The sequence below is a fragment of the Opisthocomus hoazin genome, chromosome 8, assembly GCF_030867145.1.
Source record: "Opisthocomus hoazin isolate bOpiHoa1 chromosome 8, bOpiHoa1.hap1, whole genome shotgun sequence".
Taxonomy (NCBI): Eukaryota; Metazoa; Chordata; class Aves; order Opisthocomiformes; family Opisthocomidae; genus Opisthocomus; species Opisthocomus hoazin.
In genome coordinates this window covers 31015490-31034754 of record NC_134421.1, presented here as the reverse complement: position 1 = coordinate 31034754, position 19265 = coordinate 31015490, and the positions used below count along the sequence as shown (strand labels likewise).

Genomic DNA, 19265 nt, shown 5'->3' with positions numbered 1-19265 from the left:
GTGAAAAGTGCATCTTTTTGAAAGAAAAGGTACTTAAATACTACAAAAGAGCAGTACATTTACTCTACATACACTTGTAAAAAGAAACAGAGGCAGAGTAGTATTTCAAACACCTCTCCATTTTGGAAGCATGGATCAAATCCAACCTATTCCGAACATGGAAACAGCATCTGGATTAAAATGGCCACTACTCAGCAAACTGAGCTTTTTTGTTAAAAAGGAAGGTTTTATACATGTCCCTAAAAGCATCATTTTTTCCTCGACTGCTTTTATTTTGAATTTACTGAGGAAACACAGGGTAGAATGCATGCTTTTACTTTAAAAAGGGGATGAAAACTGGAATTGGGATTTTCATTCCGTTTTACGTAAATAGAAACAAGATAGTTTCAGACTTGGATTTAAAGCTGCTTTAAAAATCCGTTTACCTGATTTTTCCTGCAAAAGAATAAGTTATTCATTAGAATAGTCTGATACATTATTGACTACAGAATATCAGTACTAGGTCCTTGAAGTCTATCATCCACACCATCTTTTGAAAGCACTTTGTCCAAGTGGGGAACCTGTTTCAAAGTATGAGGTAGGAGTACATTTAAAAAAAAAAAAAAAACACATACAAATTCCTAGCCTAAGGGTTCTCATTATCCATCTTAACATCAACCCTTTTACTTCTGCTCAAAATACGTGCCTCAACCTGCAGAAATGAATTGCACAACTTCATATTTTTAATAAGAATTTATGATCAGTTATGATGCTATTTTGCCGCCTTCTCCCTATCCTCAACATCTACAGACAGACAAACAAGTACTTTGCATTCCTTATAAGATACTAGGTTTATACAGCGTTCTTCTGACATCTTCAAATTAGAGTGAAGCTTTTGAATCCTTCCTGATATACAAAGCTTTTGGAAATAGCTTACCATTTTCCGTTTCTACTCCCTTCACTACAGCAACTATATGTAAATATTCTCTTCTACTTTTATGTCCTAGCACTGAAATTACGTGCTGAAAACTTAGGGTGCAACAAGGGTGTTCAAGCAACATCCAAAAAAAGCAGTCTTGTTTCTCCATAATGATGGCAATCCGTTTATGTTTTAACAGTAGAAGCTGTAATTACTTCTTAAAGGTACTACTTCACATCAGTCAACACTACTCCTCTTATCAAGTTATCTAGTTTTCTCCGGTCTTACTATTCATTAGTCCTTCCTGTACACTTGAAAACCTATCCAGTTGCGCCATTTGAGCCTGTTGCCAGCTCTTCTTTAATACCAAATCTGTCTACACATCACGCACATGCTATGCTAATGCCAACAGCCACATCCCCTCAAACTGAAATCTGGCCACATATTCTGTTTTGCAAGTGCCTGAATCCATGAATACTATTTCTTCAAAGAGCTTTTTCCTAAAAGCGTAAGTATTTTACTTAGTGTCCAAAGAAGGACCCTTGACATATTTAAAAATGGAATCATCTACAGTAAAAAGTAAATCAGTAAAAACTAAGGAACTATAACGCATGAAAAAATTACTAGAAAACTAGACAAGCAAGAATTACAGATGCAAAAGAACAGTGTCATGTTTCCCTACTGCTACAAGATATTTCTGACTTATAAACTCCAATTTCCCTCTAAGATTCCTACAGTATAATTTTCCCTCAGATTCTCATGTGTAATAGCTGGAATTAATCACTGAAAATACACATTATTCATCTCTATGTTCCTTTGGGACACCTGAATAATTACCATTTCATTATTGTAAGCTGTTCTTCAGCTGACCAGCATGTTCCCCAGAATTTTGCAATCCAGTTTTGAAAACACTTTTTTAATAGACATAGCAAAGCCTCTAACATCATCTTTAGCAAAATTATCCTACTCTAATGTTATTATTCTGTTCAAGCAATCACATAATGTGGCACTATCAGCAGTCCCCATCATTTTATTGCAGAGATAATTAGTTATTTCTCTTTTGGCCGCTTGCTCTTCAGATTCCATCTGTGCCCCTCAAGTCTTTAACCACAAAGCATGAGTAAAAGTGTTCAGCACAGACAAAACAAGTATTCTGATACATGTTCAGGTTTCTTTATTGAGGGGGAAAAAAAGAAGGATTCATTGATTTTAAGAGTGGTAACACTAAGCATGATTTTTGTTCTGTTCACAATCAAGCAACTCAGCAGCAAACTACTGAGCTAAGACAAAAAATTAAGATCTACTACTGAAATAAAAAAAATTAGATACACACGTATATGCACCTAATTTTTTTCTACCCAAAGTTTCATATTTTAAAAGCTTTCAACTGTGGTTAATTTTGGAAGAATCTAGTCACATACCCACAAAAATATTTTCTTTTCTAATTATACATCCTTCTAGGCAGCCAGTGCTGCCTGAACTGGTACTAATCATGACTAAAATATGTGACCGCAGACAATTCATAAAAAACGCAACAGGAAAAAAGTCCTTCCTTCAGAATTTAAATATAGGTGTGCATCAGTAGTTATGTTTTATCATTTCCTTTTATTTTAAGCTGTAATATCCTTTTAACACATCAATTAGAAAGTAGGTACACAGCTGCTTAAAAACCCTTGTTTTCAACATTACCTTTGCTGTTGGCGTCTTCACCAGTTTCTTCTTCTTCTACTTCCTCAACATCTTCCATATCCTGTTGATCAAGTTCAGACTGTTCTTTGCTATTAGGAATATTCAATAACAGGATCAAGAAGTTAATTTTGTAAAATACTATAATGAGCGTAAAGAGCTCAAATTAGAGATCACGTGGGTAGAAGCAAACTGTTGCACCAGTTTTGATCTGTGACAAACTAGAAGCCTTAATAGCTAAACAAAGCCAAATTTGTTGAATGTGAAACTTGAATCTATGAAGACAATCTCGGAACAGTTTAAAGAACCAGCAGCTTTCCAGAATTTTGAAGATTCCTTTTTACAAAAGGACTCCTTCAGCTCCTGTTCATATCAACAAGTCAAAGCCTCCTTCTGCTGTACACAATCTTTGTTAACATGTGCAGGCCTTGAGAACTGAGGGTAGGATCACCTAAAGTACACTTCGAATGCCACAAAACATGAGCATTCAAAGTATAGAAAAAAATACATACAGTGAAACAATAGTAATGGGCAGTACTATCCATTTTCCCCCCTCCAGAATTGCAGTGAACATATTAAGTTGACCGGTGCCTTGTCCCAGTTTTAGATTTACTTACAATTAAGATCCCAAACCTATGTGGTATGAGTAACTCCAGCTTTTTTCTCACATGCTATAAACCTCACATCTTGCCACAGTGCCAAGATCACTACCTAGACCCTGTCTATCAAGTATCTGGAGATCACAGCCATCTGAAGTACAGCATAGAACACAGTCAGAGCCTCAGCAACCTACAGATTTTACTCACTTGTCTATGTCTGCCATTCTCCTGGACTTCAAACCCTAGAGGGAAAAAAACAAAAATGTAAGAACAGCAGCATTAGACTTCAGTTACAAAGTTTACAGGCAAGTGCCATACTACTGAATAGGAAAGAAACACAAATGACATCAGCTTTACGAACAAGGATAAATACATATTATCATCTGACGAGCGGCGTATCTCCAATGCACTTTGAGCTCTCACTCTAAAGCACACAAATACTGAAACACTTTATTCTGGTTTAGAACCAGTAGATCTACTCACATAAAATCAAAACATAACCCCAGAAAAACTGAAGCAAAAAGGGTACTAGAACCCTTTTGGTAACTGTTCACCCATTTCCAGTATGTAATTGCAGAGCGGATACTTACAGCTAAATCAGGTTTTTCTTAATACTAAAGACTTCTTTTTGCAGATTTACTTTTAATCCCAACTTTACAAAACCAATCCAAGTAGTTCCTCAGAATACTCAGAGAATTGCAATACTTAAAAATTGATGTCAAGTGCCAAGCTATTTAACATGACCAATTTCCATGTGCTGAATGATCAGAATTTTCTTAAGTATCTCAGTATCACCATAGACACATTCCAGACACAGTAATTAGAAACTCTGTATGTTGAGACTACTGCAGATCTTGCATACCATGAAGCACCTATGTTCTCAAACGCATTACAAGATGAGTAACATTTTCCACCAGCAAAACAGTACTTAGGAGTCCAGTCTCCAGAAAGATGTTTCAGGCAGCTTGAAGTCAGAGACAATATTACATACAAGAAAACACTGTCCCATTACTGCCGTCTTGGGTCCAATGGTTGACACCAAGTACCAAGAATAACCCACCGGTCCAGGAAGCGTGGAAACCACTGCTGTAAGAGTCCCCACTTCAGCTGCTCTCCAGTAACCCAAACAAGTTCAAATTTTCAGAAAGTTCAACTCCTTATAATGCATTCCAATGAGAATTTTAGTCAAAGTGCTGGAGGTGTGTGTTCCAGAAAAAAATGAAAATTGCATGTAATCTGTTCAAAGTGTGCAACATAAGAGCACAATCCCAGTAAGATCAGGACATTAACAGTTAATATAAAGAGACATGTTAGAATCTAAGCATCAGAACTTAAGATCTACATTCTGTGTAGATATAATCAAAATACATTCTTCTGGTCTCATAACTGCTTCCCAAGAATTACATGAAACAGAAGCATCTGATGTCTTCATTTAGGACCACAACTTTACAGTGCCAATAAAGTCTGTATGAGACTGCATGTATTCAAAAAGGTTCGTTTCCCTAGTATGCAGAAAAACTAGAGAACCAACTACTTGTCAATCTATTGCAGAAAAATAATACAGTATTTGCTATCAAATAGAATAGCAGCACTACTGTAAATCAAAGAACATCTAACAATTCAGTAAGAAACCGAGGAGTTCTAGAAACATTCTTGACTCATTTTAAGTTTCTTGAAATTTAGACTACATTTGCCTGTCTTGTGATTTCAGGTTTCCACACGGATGCAAGCTGCCTGTACAACAGTTCCAAAGAGTCTCCTTTAGACCATTTTCAAAAGGCAGCATGGATGGAAGACATACTATAATTACATCTCATATTTAGATGTCTCTAACAACACAATAATCAGCATTATTTCTGATTTGCAAAAGATTTTATCCATGCATAATATACAGCTTTTTCCTTACACATTTCCTCTTGTTCTTCATGCAGGACCTTTCCAAGAAGGCTGGTAGTATCACTGTGCAAAAGAACACGAGACTCACGGTTCACCTGCTTTTCATGCATTTTTATGCGAATATGACAGTGATCACATTCACAAATTATTATTGCTCCTTGCAGAGACCAACATTTCCTCTCTTCATTCTCCCCATCAAATGCAGCTTCACTTTCCAAAAAACTAGAGGCAGTTCTTTCAACACAGGTTGTGACAACACACACCTTGTGGTCTCACAAGCCGGTGGCTAGATGAAACACCAGCTGAAACACCTTAGATACAGGTTTGCTGAAAGAGACAGAACTCTACAGTTCACTTAAACACTTTTTGCTAAATGAGGATATGAGATTGGCTATGACCAAGTCATGTCTAAAAACTTTAAGAAGTATCCTTCCCATCTCCAGCAGTAGCCATTAGCAGATACCTAGAAAAAAAAAGCAATGACGTGGCAAGAATTCCCCCAGAAACTCTTCTAGCTTTCAATCACACTCAGAACAGACACACTGGCTCAGGAAGAGCAGGTATTTGACAACGTCATAGTGAATTTTTATTTCATAAACTAGTCCTCATCTTCCCTGAAACCATGCAGGTAAGCTGATGTTACCACTCAAGTATCAAAGCACTAAAACCCTGCTTCTGAGTTGCAACATTCAGCTCAAAGAGCTAAGCCGCATTTTTCTACGCTGGGCAAGAGTGTGGCAGGCAAAGTTTCACCAGCAGTCTCTGTGTTCTTGAATCGCTCAGTGGGCCCTTGTTTTCATCCTTCTGAACAACTCCATCACCTGCTCGGTGGGCCCTTGTTTTCATCCTTCTGAACAACTACATGTCATCAGCAACCTTTATCCTTCCACTGTTGACCCCTCTTTCCAAGATCACTTCTGACCATGCTGATGGTGTTTGTCTCGCCGCAGAACCTGTGGAAGTCCAGCATCTGCCCCTCTCTCTCCTCATTGCAAGGGGCAGTCACTCACCTTCTGCTTCCTGGCTTTTAGACAATCCATACAAGTACTGTATGTTTTCCAACTATGGCCCAGTTTACTCAAAGGCTTTGAATAACATTCTTCAAAGATTTTCTGGAAATTAAAACAGACTGTATCAAGCAGCTGTCAACTTCAGAGCCCCCCTCCAGTGTGTTCCTATCTGCCTCATCCAGTTTTTCCTATTCTCCTTGCATCAGTCTTTTCCATGTCTCATCCTTTAATCTTCCCTCCACTTTTTTTTTTATACACAACTCAGTATCAGAACATTTGCAGTTGGAAGAACTCTTCTGCAAACTGAGGGGATACTACTGTTTGTCATGACACTGTCTTCTGCCAGCTCTAGGAAACAGCTCTTGTGTGAGGAGGCTACAAGGCACTATGCTAACGGAACTACACTGGCATTTAGACTAATCTATGCAACCCACTAGCATGGATATATTGTTGCATCACATTTAGTTTATTGTCATTTACTTAAACAACCATAAGCTTCTCTGCAAGCACAGTTCTACTGGTAAAAAAAGTAGAGGCAGAAAAGGACTAAGAAAATGCATTCCCTAAGAGCAAACAGCCTCCACCATCTTTGCACAATGCCTACCACAAGGTCCCAGTCTAGTACTCAGAGCTTCAGATACAACATGTACCACAATCAGTAACACTAAAATACATCACTGCAGTATTTATATTGCAGTATGTCCTCAAAACTTAATCTTTGGATATAGTACTCCTATCACTCGGCTTTCCACAAGAAAGACACAGCCGTCCTTCCCAACTTTTTTCATAGGTGCATTTAGGACTGTGAACAGCAGCTGCCCCTTGGCACGCGAGCAGCATGAAGCTTTTACTGGTATCACCCCCTGAAGCAGTCCCTGAGAGATACCAGTTCACCAGTTGCCAGTGCAAGATATAACAAATCTGGCTACGGCTGGTGTGTTACTTCAAGCCTCAGTGTCTAGACAATTACTTTGGGCTGAGATACTACCTAGAGTCTAGGCCTCCTAACTGCAAGAAAAGGCTTAGAGTACCAATACAGGGTAGCCTCCTACCCTGTCCAAGAGCCAGCAGGCAAATAACCTCCTTATTTGTAAAATATTTTATTTCCCTGTTACTTAAACAGCTACAGCCAGTAGCACTGCATTATGGTCAAATACAGAGGCGCCCAGCAGCCTCACTTACAATGTTTTGGGGCTCACTGTAAAAATACACAGAGGAAAAGAAATAAGTTATCTTATCTTTGCAGGGCTTTAAAGAGAACACATAGGAAGTTCGTGCCACAAAAAGGAAGCAAAAGCACAGAAAAGCAAGCTGAATTGCACACTTTCTAATGGCTAAAGTGTCTTGGTTTCGGCTGGGATGAAGTTATTTTTCTTCCTGGTAGCTGCTGTGTTTTGGGTTTAGCAGAAGAATGTTGATAACACTGATGTTTTCAGTTGCTGCTATGAAATCATGGACTTTTTCCAGTCTCCCATGTTCACCTAGTGAGTAGGTGTGCAGGCATTGGGAGGGAGCACAGCCAGGCAGACAGCCCAAGCTGGCCAGTGGAAATACTCCATACCGTAGACATCATGCTCGGTTTACGAATGGGGGTTGGCCGGGGGCAGGGGGCTCTCGGCTTTTCGTTTTCCAGGAGTTCAAATCCTCTTTTGTCCAGGAGTTCAAACTCTTCTGGGAGTTCAGCCTTTTTCAGAAATTTTGTGAAATTTGCAAAAATCTGAGGGGTCCATGATCACTGCTCGGGGACTGCCTGCAAATCAGTCATCAGGTGGTGATAAAATTGTATTGTATATAGTTCATTTTGCATATTCGTTATTATCATTATTGTCGGTATTTCCTTTGTTGTCTTATTAAACTGTCTTTATCTCAACCCACAAAAGTTTTACTTTTTGTCCATTTCTCCTCACTCATTTCATCTCACTGAGGGCGAAGGGGAGGGGTGAGTGAGGGCTGTCTAGTCCTTAGTTGCCGACTGCCAGGTTAAACCATGACATGAAGTTTAAAACCTCTTTCATACAGGTAGCTTAAGCTCGATCACATGACTGCCTGCCATCACAAGGAATACGTTCTTTTTCAAAACGGAAAGGTTAGGAGACTTAATCCAGCACAAGCTTAACCAGTTTTGAGTGCATCCTGCAGAAATACTAAAAAGTAGCAGAACTCCCTTAAAAACTCAAGTCTTAACAAAACAGTATGAAATTTTGCTATTTTTGTGATATTTAAAGGACACTTTACCTCTTTAATCTGTCATGTTTATAAAGAAATTAAGTTTGATACTACAACTAATGATGCAGAAACTAGTAACGATACTGCCACGTGCTCATCCTCAAGTTACCCATTAGTAAGCTTTCAGTTTCCAGGGGTTATTGTTTCTTTGCTAGGCAATTTTGCTCAAGTGAGGACAGAAACACAAACTGCAAATATGCAACCCTTCCCAGTCTTCCTTTTTTTTCCCCAGTCTGCCTTTATCCACACAGAAACCAGTCTGAGTCTGCGCTGGCCGTGTTATAGCTAGGACACAAGCACGCTCGCGAGAAGCCTTTTCTTTCCAAAGGTCAGCTCCAAGCATCCCAGTATTAGATTACCCTGACATCCGCTCGCCTCAGGAAGGCGGGTCACGGCAAGGTGAATTCAGAGTCAGCTGAGGAGGCAAGACATTCCTGAGACACGTTCTTCCAGCAGAACAGCAGCTTTTTTGCACAAGCCCCAAGGCTGGCAGGCTGCCAGCAGATCTCAGCTGCTCAGCATCTCTGTGGAGACCATAACCACGTAACCACGCAAGGTACCCATACCCTCCCTCTCAGAAAACACCGTTTCCCTTTCTCTAGAGGAATTGCTCACACAATTCGCTTGCAACAGCCAGTAGAAGAAATTTCTCAAGCAGTTCAAGGGATACAAATGGGCTTTTTGAGGATACGGGACCCAAACTACAGCCAAGCCTTCTTCTAAAGATGCGAGCAAACAAATCTACCCTTTTGCCTAAACTAATTTCCCCAGGAGTCAGTAATTCAGAGCCCTGCAAACAAGTCAGCCTGTCCACAGAATAGCTTATCGGCCTCTTTCTGTCTCTGGCAGGCCTTGGGCAACTGAAAGCGATACATCAACAGAAAATACCTAAGACAAATGAGCCCTATGTGGGATTAAGAAGCTGCAACATAAGAAAATAAACTATGTGGACCAACTCAGATGTCATTGAAGGAAAGAGAGGCCCAGCTGGAGGACAGCTAGCTGGATTTAAAAAAAAAAAAAAAAATTAAAAATCAGGATTAAGTCCTGTAAGCTATTTGCAATGCCTGCAGAAACCAAAGGTGCCAGACAAATGACATCATACCAGCCAAGTTCAGCTCTCACTACAGACCAGGAAAGATGAGAGCAACATACTTCAAACTGTTGTTCTTGCCTAACATTCCAGGAGGGCAACTTGCAACAATTTCCTTTACATCACCAGTATCAAAAAACAAAAACAAAAATAAAAATAGTAGTGTAGAGATCCACCAAAAGATGCTCTCTGACTCTAGGTGTTCAAAATAATTGTTTGGGGTAGTTTGCTTAAACCACTGAGAGGTTTGTAACTTTGAAGAGCTCAGATGCTCTGCATAGTGCAGTTTCAGTCACATCACTGTCAGAACCAGGTAAACTGTTTAAAAAGTGCACACTATACGGCATAATTACACACTTCAACGTTTTTGGTACTAAGACCTGAAAAAACATAACAATCTTTTCACAGCTGCTAGTAGAAGCTATGGTACCAAACACCAGGTAGAAAACCGTTACATGAGAACGGATCCCATAGTCCAGCAGTAACTAGAAGAACAGTTAGCTCCTCTTCAAAAAGCAGCAACTGCATAACGTATCCGATTAAAAATGACATTTCAAAAGGGAAGCAAGCAGAAGACCAAGTGTTTCCTTTGACTTGTGTGATCAAATTCATGAAACATCTATTATCATTAGCATGGAAATTGGTCATGAAACAAGGGGATACTGAGCCTATCATTAACATGGCAGATAAGCAACATTACAAACAGATTATATCTTTCATATTATGGAAAAATATGCCTTCTTAGGAAAGCTGAAGGTCAAAAATAAAAAAAAAAAAATCTCACTTAAATGAGCAGAGCAGTCCTATGCTAGAACATCAAGATACCACATCTATTTGATGAAAGACATTATCAGCCACTGAACTCTCCAGAGACAATTTCCTTTTATTAGTGCCTCAAAGTGTTTCTGTTAACAAAAGATTTCTGACTGTTAATGTAGGAAAGCAAAAATTGACAAAGTTAATTTAAATTCCCAAATCTAGACTAGATAATTAAGATCGGCTGCCCAAATACAAGCAGACAAAACAAGAGTACGAGATAATACTAATACATAGGCTATCAAAGTCTGATAAAGAGACTAAGCAGCTAATGGGCAATGGACACAAGAAATCCACGTTCCTCTAGTACAGTAACAAGAGGGTGCCACTAGACCCTTGCACTAACTCAAACCCTCCTGTTTTGTTGCAATTTACTGTGCAAGCACAAACTCATCCACTACACCCAAAAGACACGCACAGTCAACAGCAGAAATGCTAACTGGCATGGTGGTATATGGGAGGGAGCCTTTAGCAGAAGCTTGAGTACAGTCTTCTGGACCAAGCAGACCAGGATAAGAAATTCAGATGAGTAGCTGTGTTTCACAAAACATACTCAGAACTTTTAACTATGTGCATCTGCTGAACTGACCAAGATGGGAAGCATTCAGATCGCCATGAAAGAGACATACCCCCTTCATAAAGAGAACACCCAAGTTTCTCCGCTGAATGATCTTCCAGTCAGCTAAAGCAAATGTAACTGGTAAATACTGCTGGAAAAGCTTAACATGGTTCATCCGTAGCTATGCATATCCCCTTCCTTTCATCAGCAACATGTGAACAGCTGTAAAGTGGAAAAAAAAAAAGTGCTAGGTATTTTTTTTGTCCAGGGCTAGACCTGCAGTTACATGAGGAACAGCAGAGTCAAGCAAAGGCGACTGCTGCAGGCGAGTACCTTTATAACAACTCATGCATAGAGTTCGGCAAGTTACTGAGAAACAGTATGCTACAACATCTTACCTCATAACGTGGCAAAATTCAGAATTTGGTTGCAGGGAATAAAAACCACGCTAAATTACGATAATGCTGAACCAAGTAACACAACACAATTCATTGAAACTACCTGCTCTCTCCCCCTCAAGTGGCTGTTTTTGCTTTTCCTAGTAACTCCTGAAGGAAAGGCAACAGCTTCAGCCATTTGCCAACACAACTATTTCACCAGTGCTTGCAGGCCTCTGCACAATACATGTTATGGCACGAAAGCACAGATTTTTCCACATTTCAACTTTGAAGTGCTCTACAACTTGCATGAAAACACCAGTTACATGATGGGAAAAAAATAAAATTATTTAAAACAAATCAGAGTCATCACATATATAGCTAGGTTAGTTAGCTACTAGTAACTGCAGGGCTTGCTTTTGTTCATGTGGAAACACCTTTTAGAGGTTTCCCCTTCACTTATTTTTCAATCAGGAAATGAAAATTCAGTCAACAGATACTGAACTCCTATTTTTGTAATATTTTTATTCAATTTTAGGTAGTGCCTGTTTACTCTTGCAGCAAAAGAGTCTCCGTAAGCAGAAGGAAATGGACTACAGCATTACAATTTAAAATCAGGACTGAATTATATCTGCATGTTTGTCTTTGCTACTGACCAGAGCGCTCTGATCATGTTCTAAAAATAGGGCAATTAACACACAACGTGGCCTTTGTTCTGGACACCAAGATTCTGTAGCAGAAAACCTACCAACTCCTATTTAGGACAGTCTTTCACTATTAGAAAAGTACTCTAGAAGTTTGAATTCAAATCTGAAAAACCAAACAAGGATTTTTTTTTCAAACAAACTAATCAGTATAGCTTGTTGCAGTTTCTCCTTTCCACCACCAATAACAGGAAAACAACAGCCATCCTGACAGGCTGAAATCAGTACCTTCATATATAAAAAAGGTATTTAAAACTTCCTAAGACAGTATTTCTCAATGCAGTTCATGTCAGCACAAGTATTCAGTTTGTTAAAAAGTGTCATAGTAATACAAAAATAGTGTTTTAACAAAGTACTTCAGGTAGCAGGGTGCATTTTAACAGTTTAAAAGATCAACTTGTGCATGAAGGAGTGTCAGTTGACTACTGAGATTGCCACATAATCAAACACAACAATATTGGCAGTTACGCTGCTATCTGCAAGACTCACACGCTGCAGCATTGAAGTTTTATCCACTTTGACTTCAAAAACATCTAAACATCCTTATCCGAAAGGTAAAAAAAAAATACTGAAACATGTATACAGGTTTCAAAAGGGTGTTTTTTGCTGGAACATCTGATGAATGCAATATTGTAAATTCATTCACACCCTAAGAAACCACTGGAATTTCTGAAATATATTTAGCAAATTTTTGTTAACTTCAGTTCAATATTTTTGCCATGGAAATCAAGCCATCACTAAATCGCAAACCTTAAAATGTCCAGTTTTCAACTAACAAGCCAGCATTCACTGGAAAAAAAAAAAAAAAAAAAACAAAAAACACCACACCACAACAACAATTTAACTTTGACATTTTTGGTGGGTGTTAGGGGTGAGATGTTACAACTGGAAGTAAGACCCAACAGAAGTATACCCACGGTTATGGTTTCAGTAAGTCACTTCCAAATGAACATGGTTGCAGAGTTTAAAGAGCATTTGTAAACATATACTACACCTGTAGAGAGCCAAGCAACTTGAGCCTTATTTACAAAGTGATCTTCATAAGCATTTTCTTATGAATTTCACTCAATCATGCCTTTAGTACCAGCAGTATCACCTGATACCTCCATGACAGTGAAAAAGGTGAAAAAAGAATCAAGAGGCCATGTCATGAAGATATCACCAGTTCAGAAACAGCAAGCAGGTTTCTGATGAAGGTGCCTTCCACACACAAGGAACAGAACAAAGCTCTTACACCAGCTCATGTTTAATAACCATCCAAAGTCAAGATGAGTAATCTCCACAACTGGAGTAGCACAGAATTAAGAGCTGTTTAAAAGGGTGATCCAAGCAAGGCAAGATAAATAGGACTAAAATCTAAAGTGACATATATTACAAGAAGCAATTCAAACAAATTTAGAATTCAGAAGTCAAAAAATTGCTGTGCAAAGACACAGGTATAAGTAGTCAAGATCTGAAATGAATGCATGATGACCAAAACACACAATGCAAAATATTATTATATACTTCAGTGACATATTCTTAATAAAAATACTGTATTCACTGCTAAACATTGCGGAAGAGAGGAAATAGATCAGTTCAGCGTCTAGTAACATGAATACCTGAGGAACAGAAACAGTTTAAATCTGAGATTAATAGTATTTGAGGTGAAAAAAAGAAGTGACACAAAAATACTTAAGTTAAAAGGAAGTTCAAAAAGAACTGATTAAGTACTGGTTTGATGTAAACAATTAACTGCTTTATTTCATGTCCCCTCCTGTGTTTCCCCCATCTTAACCTGTCAATGCTTCAGCCAGGTTTTCAACCAGAGCCAGAACTAAAAGAAAACTTTCCCTCCATGTCCAGTCATCCCACAAGAAATGTGAAAGAATGACCCCTCCTTTGAACATCACACATTAAACAACATATAAAGTAGTGGACTGAACTAATATTACTGCAGATGGTCGGAAAAGACGACAAGTACTTGTGATTCTAACCTGGGTCTTGGAAGCCTGAGGGTTTGCTTGACTCCACTTTCAGGTACTTGTGCTTAGTCAAATCTCTTCAGCAGATCTTCCAACACTTAAAATAAGAATTCTCGTATCTCTCAGGTTTTGCGTGAGGGTTTGGTTGTGGCTTGGGTAGTGGTGGTGGTATTTTTTTAAAGAATAAGTGTCAAACCAGCAACTGAACACGGCTACACATACATCCAAAAACTGAAGTCTTCATACTTAAAAAGTTGCTTTCACCTTCTGATCATAAGAAGCTACTTTTGGATAAACTGACAGTATTTTGTTCTAAAGTCTACAAAGACCAGGTGAAACAGCTGACATGCAACTGCCCACTCCTTACTGCAAGTTAAGCTTTAAACTGAGACATCACCATTGTAAATTATTTCTGTGCAGATGTACATTTAAGCACACATTCAGCCCCCAAAATGCATCCTGTATTTTCCAATACTAAAATCTAAACAGGTTTCCACCGAGGAAAGATCTCCAGTCTAACCTTTGACAGGAGTTAAGATGCATATTATGTTTTGGCAATATATACACTCATTTAAAAGATTAACCTTTGGGGAGAACATAAGTTACTTCAAATCTTAAATTATTCATATTTTAAAACCAGATATTAAGTATCAAAAGTAAATTCACAAAGTCTTCTCTTCTTTTTTTTGAATGCAGCTGAAGTTTTAGTCTGCGACATGTAGTCTTCCTGAAAACTTCAGGTCAAAGCTATCACTAAATACACGAGGCCGTATTCATAATTCAGACTTTTCCCTTTGCATTATTCTTGTTGAGTGTAGGAAGTCCTCAAAAACCTCATGCATTGTTTCTAAATAATTTAATATTTCAGAAGGTCATGAAATTAATCCCCAAGCAACTTCTGTGATGCCTTCCAGGTATATCTGGTTTTCTATACAAACACATTCTGACACCAGACCTACTCTCCAGATTAACAAAGTTAGGTGACGAGGAATGGCAGGAACCTCCGAGCTGAGTGAGCATCAGCTAGATTGAATTAACTTCAGTTATAATCACTTTGAGCTCAAAGTAATTTACAAATGAAAACTGACCTATTAGCATTAAACCCATCATCACAACCGTTCCTCAGATTAAACACCACTTGTATAATACAGTTCTGCTCTATTATTTACTAGCTGCTTTCCTAATGAGAAGTTAGACAGAATGCTGTCACCCAGAACAGAAGTTAACTCAGAATACGCCTCAGCTCTAGTAAAACACAACCAGCATTAGAAAGTCTTGTTTCTGTCTGCAAAGTACCATATTCTGTGTAAGTGCCTACCAGGACCACACAAATACCAAAGCACTATCAGTTCATGAAATGCACTTCCACTGAATGTATATACAAATGCAGAAAAATGAACAGGCATTTAAAGAACACCTAGATCTCCATTTTCTGCAAGCTGCCCAATTCCTGGAGTTTCCCAAAGAAATAAGAATCAGACCTTCAGTCACAAGAATCTGAAGATGGATTGGGTTACAGCCATACTAACAAAAAGGTGTAGATGCCACAGACATGTTCATTACACCCACTAGTCTACTGCAACAAACTGTCTTTCATCAAAGGATTCAACCAAGAATTCAAAATAGAAGATGCTTGTCTTGTTTCCCCTGAGATTTTTCACTACTGAAAAACAAATCCTCAAGCTGTTTTATTCCCCAATCTCTGCCACAACAAGTTAAGTTCTCTATTACGACCACTTCAACTTTTAGGAGCTAAGTGAATAAACAGATTTATATCAATGAGACTAACAGTATGGTAAGTCAAAGTTTCCTTGAAGATCTGGACTTCTGTATTAAAGCACACAGTCTCAGCCTGGAAGATTTGGGTCTTACTTGGGGTTGTGAAAATCCTGTTAACTAAAGCTTCATAACATACATACCTAGAACACCTTGCTTTCAGTTTCACTTGTGCACACATGTTCATGGTCAGTTATACAAGAAACTAAGAAAACCAGACCACTGTGGTAGGACTCTGGCTGGACACCAGATGCCCTCTAAAGCCACTCTGTCACTCCCCTCCTCAGCTGGACAGGGGAGAGAAAATACAGGGAAAGGCTCCTGGGTCGAGATAAGGACAGGGACAGATCACTCACCAACTACCGCCACAGGCAAAACAGAGTCAACTCCAGGAAACTAGCTGAATTTATTACCAATCAAAATCAGAGCAGGGTAACAAGAAAATCAAAACTAAATCTTAAAAACACCTTCCCTCCCTTCTTCCCAGGCTCAATTTCACTCTTGATGTTCTCCACTTCCTCCCCCCAAGCGGCACAGGCGGATGGGGAAGGGGGGCTGTGGTCAGTTCATCACACGTTGTCTCTGCTGCTCCTTCCTCCCTGGGAGGAGGACTCCTCACACTCTTCCTCTGCTCCAGCATGGGGTCCAGTCCTCCATGAACTTCTCCAGCGTGAGTCCTTCCCATGGGCTGCAGCTCTTCACAAACTGCCTCAGCGTGGGTCCCTTCCCACGGGGTGCAGTCCTTCAGGAACAGGCGGCTCCAGCGTGGGTCCCCCACAGGGTCACAAGCCCTGCCAGCAAACCTGCTCTGGTGTGGGCTCCTCTCCACGGGGCCACAAGTCCTGGCAGGAGCCTGCTCCAGCACGGGCTCCCCACAGGGTCACAGCTGCCTTCAGGCATCCACCTGCTCCGGCGTGGAGTCCTCTAGGGACTGCAGGTAAGGATCTGCTCCACTGTGGACCTCTACGCACTGCAGGGGCACAGCCTGCCTCACCATGGTCTTCTCAACAGGCTGCAGGGGAATCTCTGCTCCAGTGCCTGGAGCACCTCCTCCTCTCCTTCACTGACCCTGGTGTCTGCAGAGTTGTTGCCCTCAGAGGGTTTTTTGGGTTTTTTTCCCCTTCCTGTGTTATCCCAGATTCACTAACACCATCACTGACGGACTCAGCCTTGGCTAGCAGCAGGTCCAGGCTAGCAGCAGGTCCAGGCTAGCAGCAGGTCCAGGCTAGCAGCAGGTCCAGGCTGGCATTGGCTCTGTTGGACATAGGGGAAGCTTCTAGCAGCTTCTCACAGAAGCCACCTCTGTAGCTTCCCCCACTACCAAAACCTTGTCACATAAGCCCAGTATGCCACCCTCTTCCAGTGTGGTCAGTAAGCAGATCACCTTACAAGTCCCCTACCTGCTCCCAGGACCAGTTTGAGTGAGGCAGGGGTGCGATGAAGCACAAGGATGGGAAGAGCATTACTGTGCCGTATACACACAGTGCTACAGCAGATCCAGTGCCTTTGGCACCTCCGTAATGCTGGGCTGGCTGCACAGATGCAGCACACTGCTTCTGCTTCCAGGAGTCCCAGAGCTCAGCTCCTAGTCCTGTGAATGTCAAAAGGACCAGGGGCTCTGAAGAACACCAGATCTACCACTTGTAGACAAGACCCTCATTGTACTATCCTCTGTCCTCAGAAACCAGAGCACACGATATGCAAAATCTATCACAAAATACAGAAAAATTGGAGGGAAGGGAGGCTGCTAACACATATGACTCTCACAGGAGTAAGTGGGCCACACAAACAGAAGTTCAGGTATCAACGGCCTACTCTAAGCACTTACATCAACATTTCAGGTACCTGAAGCACTGAGCAGCCTCAACTTTTGTCTGGTACGGAGGCATCTAAGTCGCTCCAATGTCAATGTACGCAGATTTCAAATTCTATTTCACCCTAAGAAGTGAGATAACTTCTGGATATACAAGGGACTGGAAGCCACTCAGCTTGCTTCAATCCAAGTACAGTGCCTTTCTCACCCTTTCAGAAGTTTACCATTGTAAAAGGGGCACAGCAGGAAGCCCAGTTAAAACAAGCTACTACCAAGCTACTACCAAGCTACTACCAAGCATTTTTGTCAGAAAGTACCTACAGCTGTACACAGCTTTAAGCCTCAGCTCTTCTCTCAAATTTTATTTCACAATTACAATGAAAATAATCATTCATTAGCCCCCATCTGATGAATATAGCATCCACTAGCAGAAGTTACAATCCCAGTGGAGGGGGTGCACGATTTGTCACACCTTGCACACTCAGTGCCCACTTCCCTCACCTTCCTCAGAGAAGTCAGAACACGAAATGTTAAGTACATCACCGTAAGGCTCCAAACGGACACGCATAAAACTGCAACGTGCTTGGAGATAAACCGGAGAAGATGCTGCTGTATTATTACTATAAAAGAATCACTTGAAAAAAGGTTTGTGCTCTCTTCAGCAAGCAAGCGGGGAAGGTTCAGTATTAAATACTGAAAGCCTCACAGGTGCCGGCAGTGTAAGTGCCCTGAACACCCCCCCACGGAGCAGAACGGCCACGCTCCACCTGCAGACAGAGACACAGGAGAGCCAAACGCCAGCCGGGGCTGGCAGTCACCAGCCGGCGGGTCAGCACCGGGCACACCGCAGCCCCCCTTCCAGGCAACTCCGCAGTCTTCCTCGGCGACAGCCACCGGGCAGCTCCGCGGGCGGGGGCACCTCGGCCCCCGGAGGGACGCGCAGTCCCCGCGCCGAGCTCCTTCCCGGAGCGGGAAGCGCGGGCTGCCGGTCCCGCGGCCGAATCTCTGGGTCCCCCTGCCAGCAGCGAGCGGCACGGCACGGCCCGGCCCGCCCGCCGCCGGAACAGGGCGCGGGAGCCAGCGCCGAGGCCCAGCGCGCTGCCCCCCGCCGCCCGGCCCCCGCCTGCCCCCCCGCGGCCGGGCGCACACCCGCTCCCCCCCGCCCGGCCTTCCGGCCTCGCCGCCCGGCGCCGCTCCCGCCCCACGTGTCGCCGGGCAGACCCGGCTCCCCTCAGCGCCGCCTCGGCCTACCCCGGCCCGGCAGGCAGCGCTCCCCGCCGCGGGGCCGGGCGAGGAGGAGCCGCCGCCAGCCCGCGGGCCGCCAGGGAGAAGCTCGGGGCGGCCCGGGCACCGCCGGCCCCCCCGCACCCCGCGGCCGAGCGGTCCCGCTAGGCCGGGCCGGGCCCCGCGGCCTCCCCGCGCGGGAACCGGGGCCACGCGCGCCCCGCTCACCCCCCTTCCCCTCCCCCCCCCCGCATCCCCGGCCCCGGGGCGGCGGCGGCTGGCGGCTCGCGGCGCCCCGCCCGGTACCTGCGCGGGCCGGGGCTGGCGGTGACTCAGGAGCGAGGAGGAGGCGCCGCGCGGCTGGCGGTAAAAAGACCCGAGCTCCCGCCGCTCGCGCTCATATAGAATTAACGTCACCACGTAACCCTCCCCCCCCCTCCCCCGCGCGCCCCGGGTCTCCTGGCAACGCGCGCGCGCGCGCCCGCCCGGCCTCCGTCGCGCCGCCCGCCCCGGGCGCGCGCCGGCCGTTGGCCGAGGCGGTTGGGGCCTGCCCGGCGCGCGGCCCTGCCCCCGCTGCCGCCGGGCCGCGCGATGCGGCGGGCGGTGAGGCGCGGCGCGAGGGCC

General features: G+C 42.6%; 1 protein-coding gene across 2 annotated transcripts in view; it reads right to left on the bottom strand.

The window, feature by feature from the left end:
- The window catches only part of NAP1L1 (nucleosome assembly protein 1 like 1), a 31325-nt gene extending 12269 nt beyond the window's left edge, over positions 1 to 19056 (bottom strand). The window contains exons 1-3 of one of the 2 annotated variants that reach the window (XM_075428092.1): positions 18948 to 19056; positions 3391 to 3425; positions 2588 to 2676 (exon numbers count right to left, since the gene is read on the bottom strand). In XM_075428092.1, the coding sequence (XP_075284207.1) occupies positions 2588 to 2676; positions 3391 to 3407 (106 nt within the window). In that variant the 5' untranslated portion in view covers positions 3408 to 3425; positions 18948 to 19056. The remainder of the gene's footprint in view (positions 1 to 2587; positions 2677 to 3390; positions 3426 to 18947) is intronic. The other variant, XM_075428091.1, reaches the window with a different exon arrangement.
- Between the last annotated feature and the right edge of the window lie 209 nt (positions 19057 to 19265).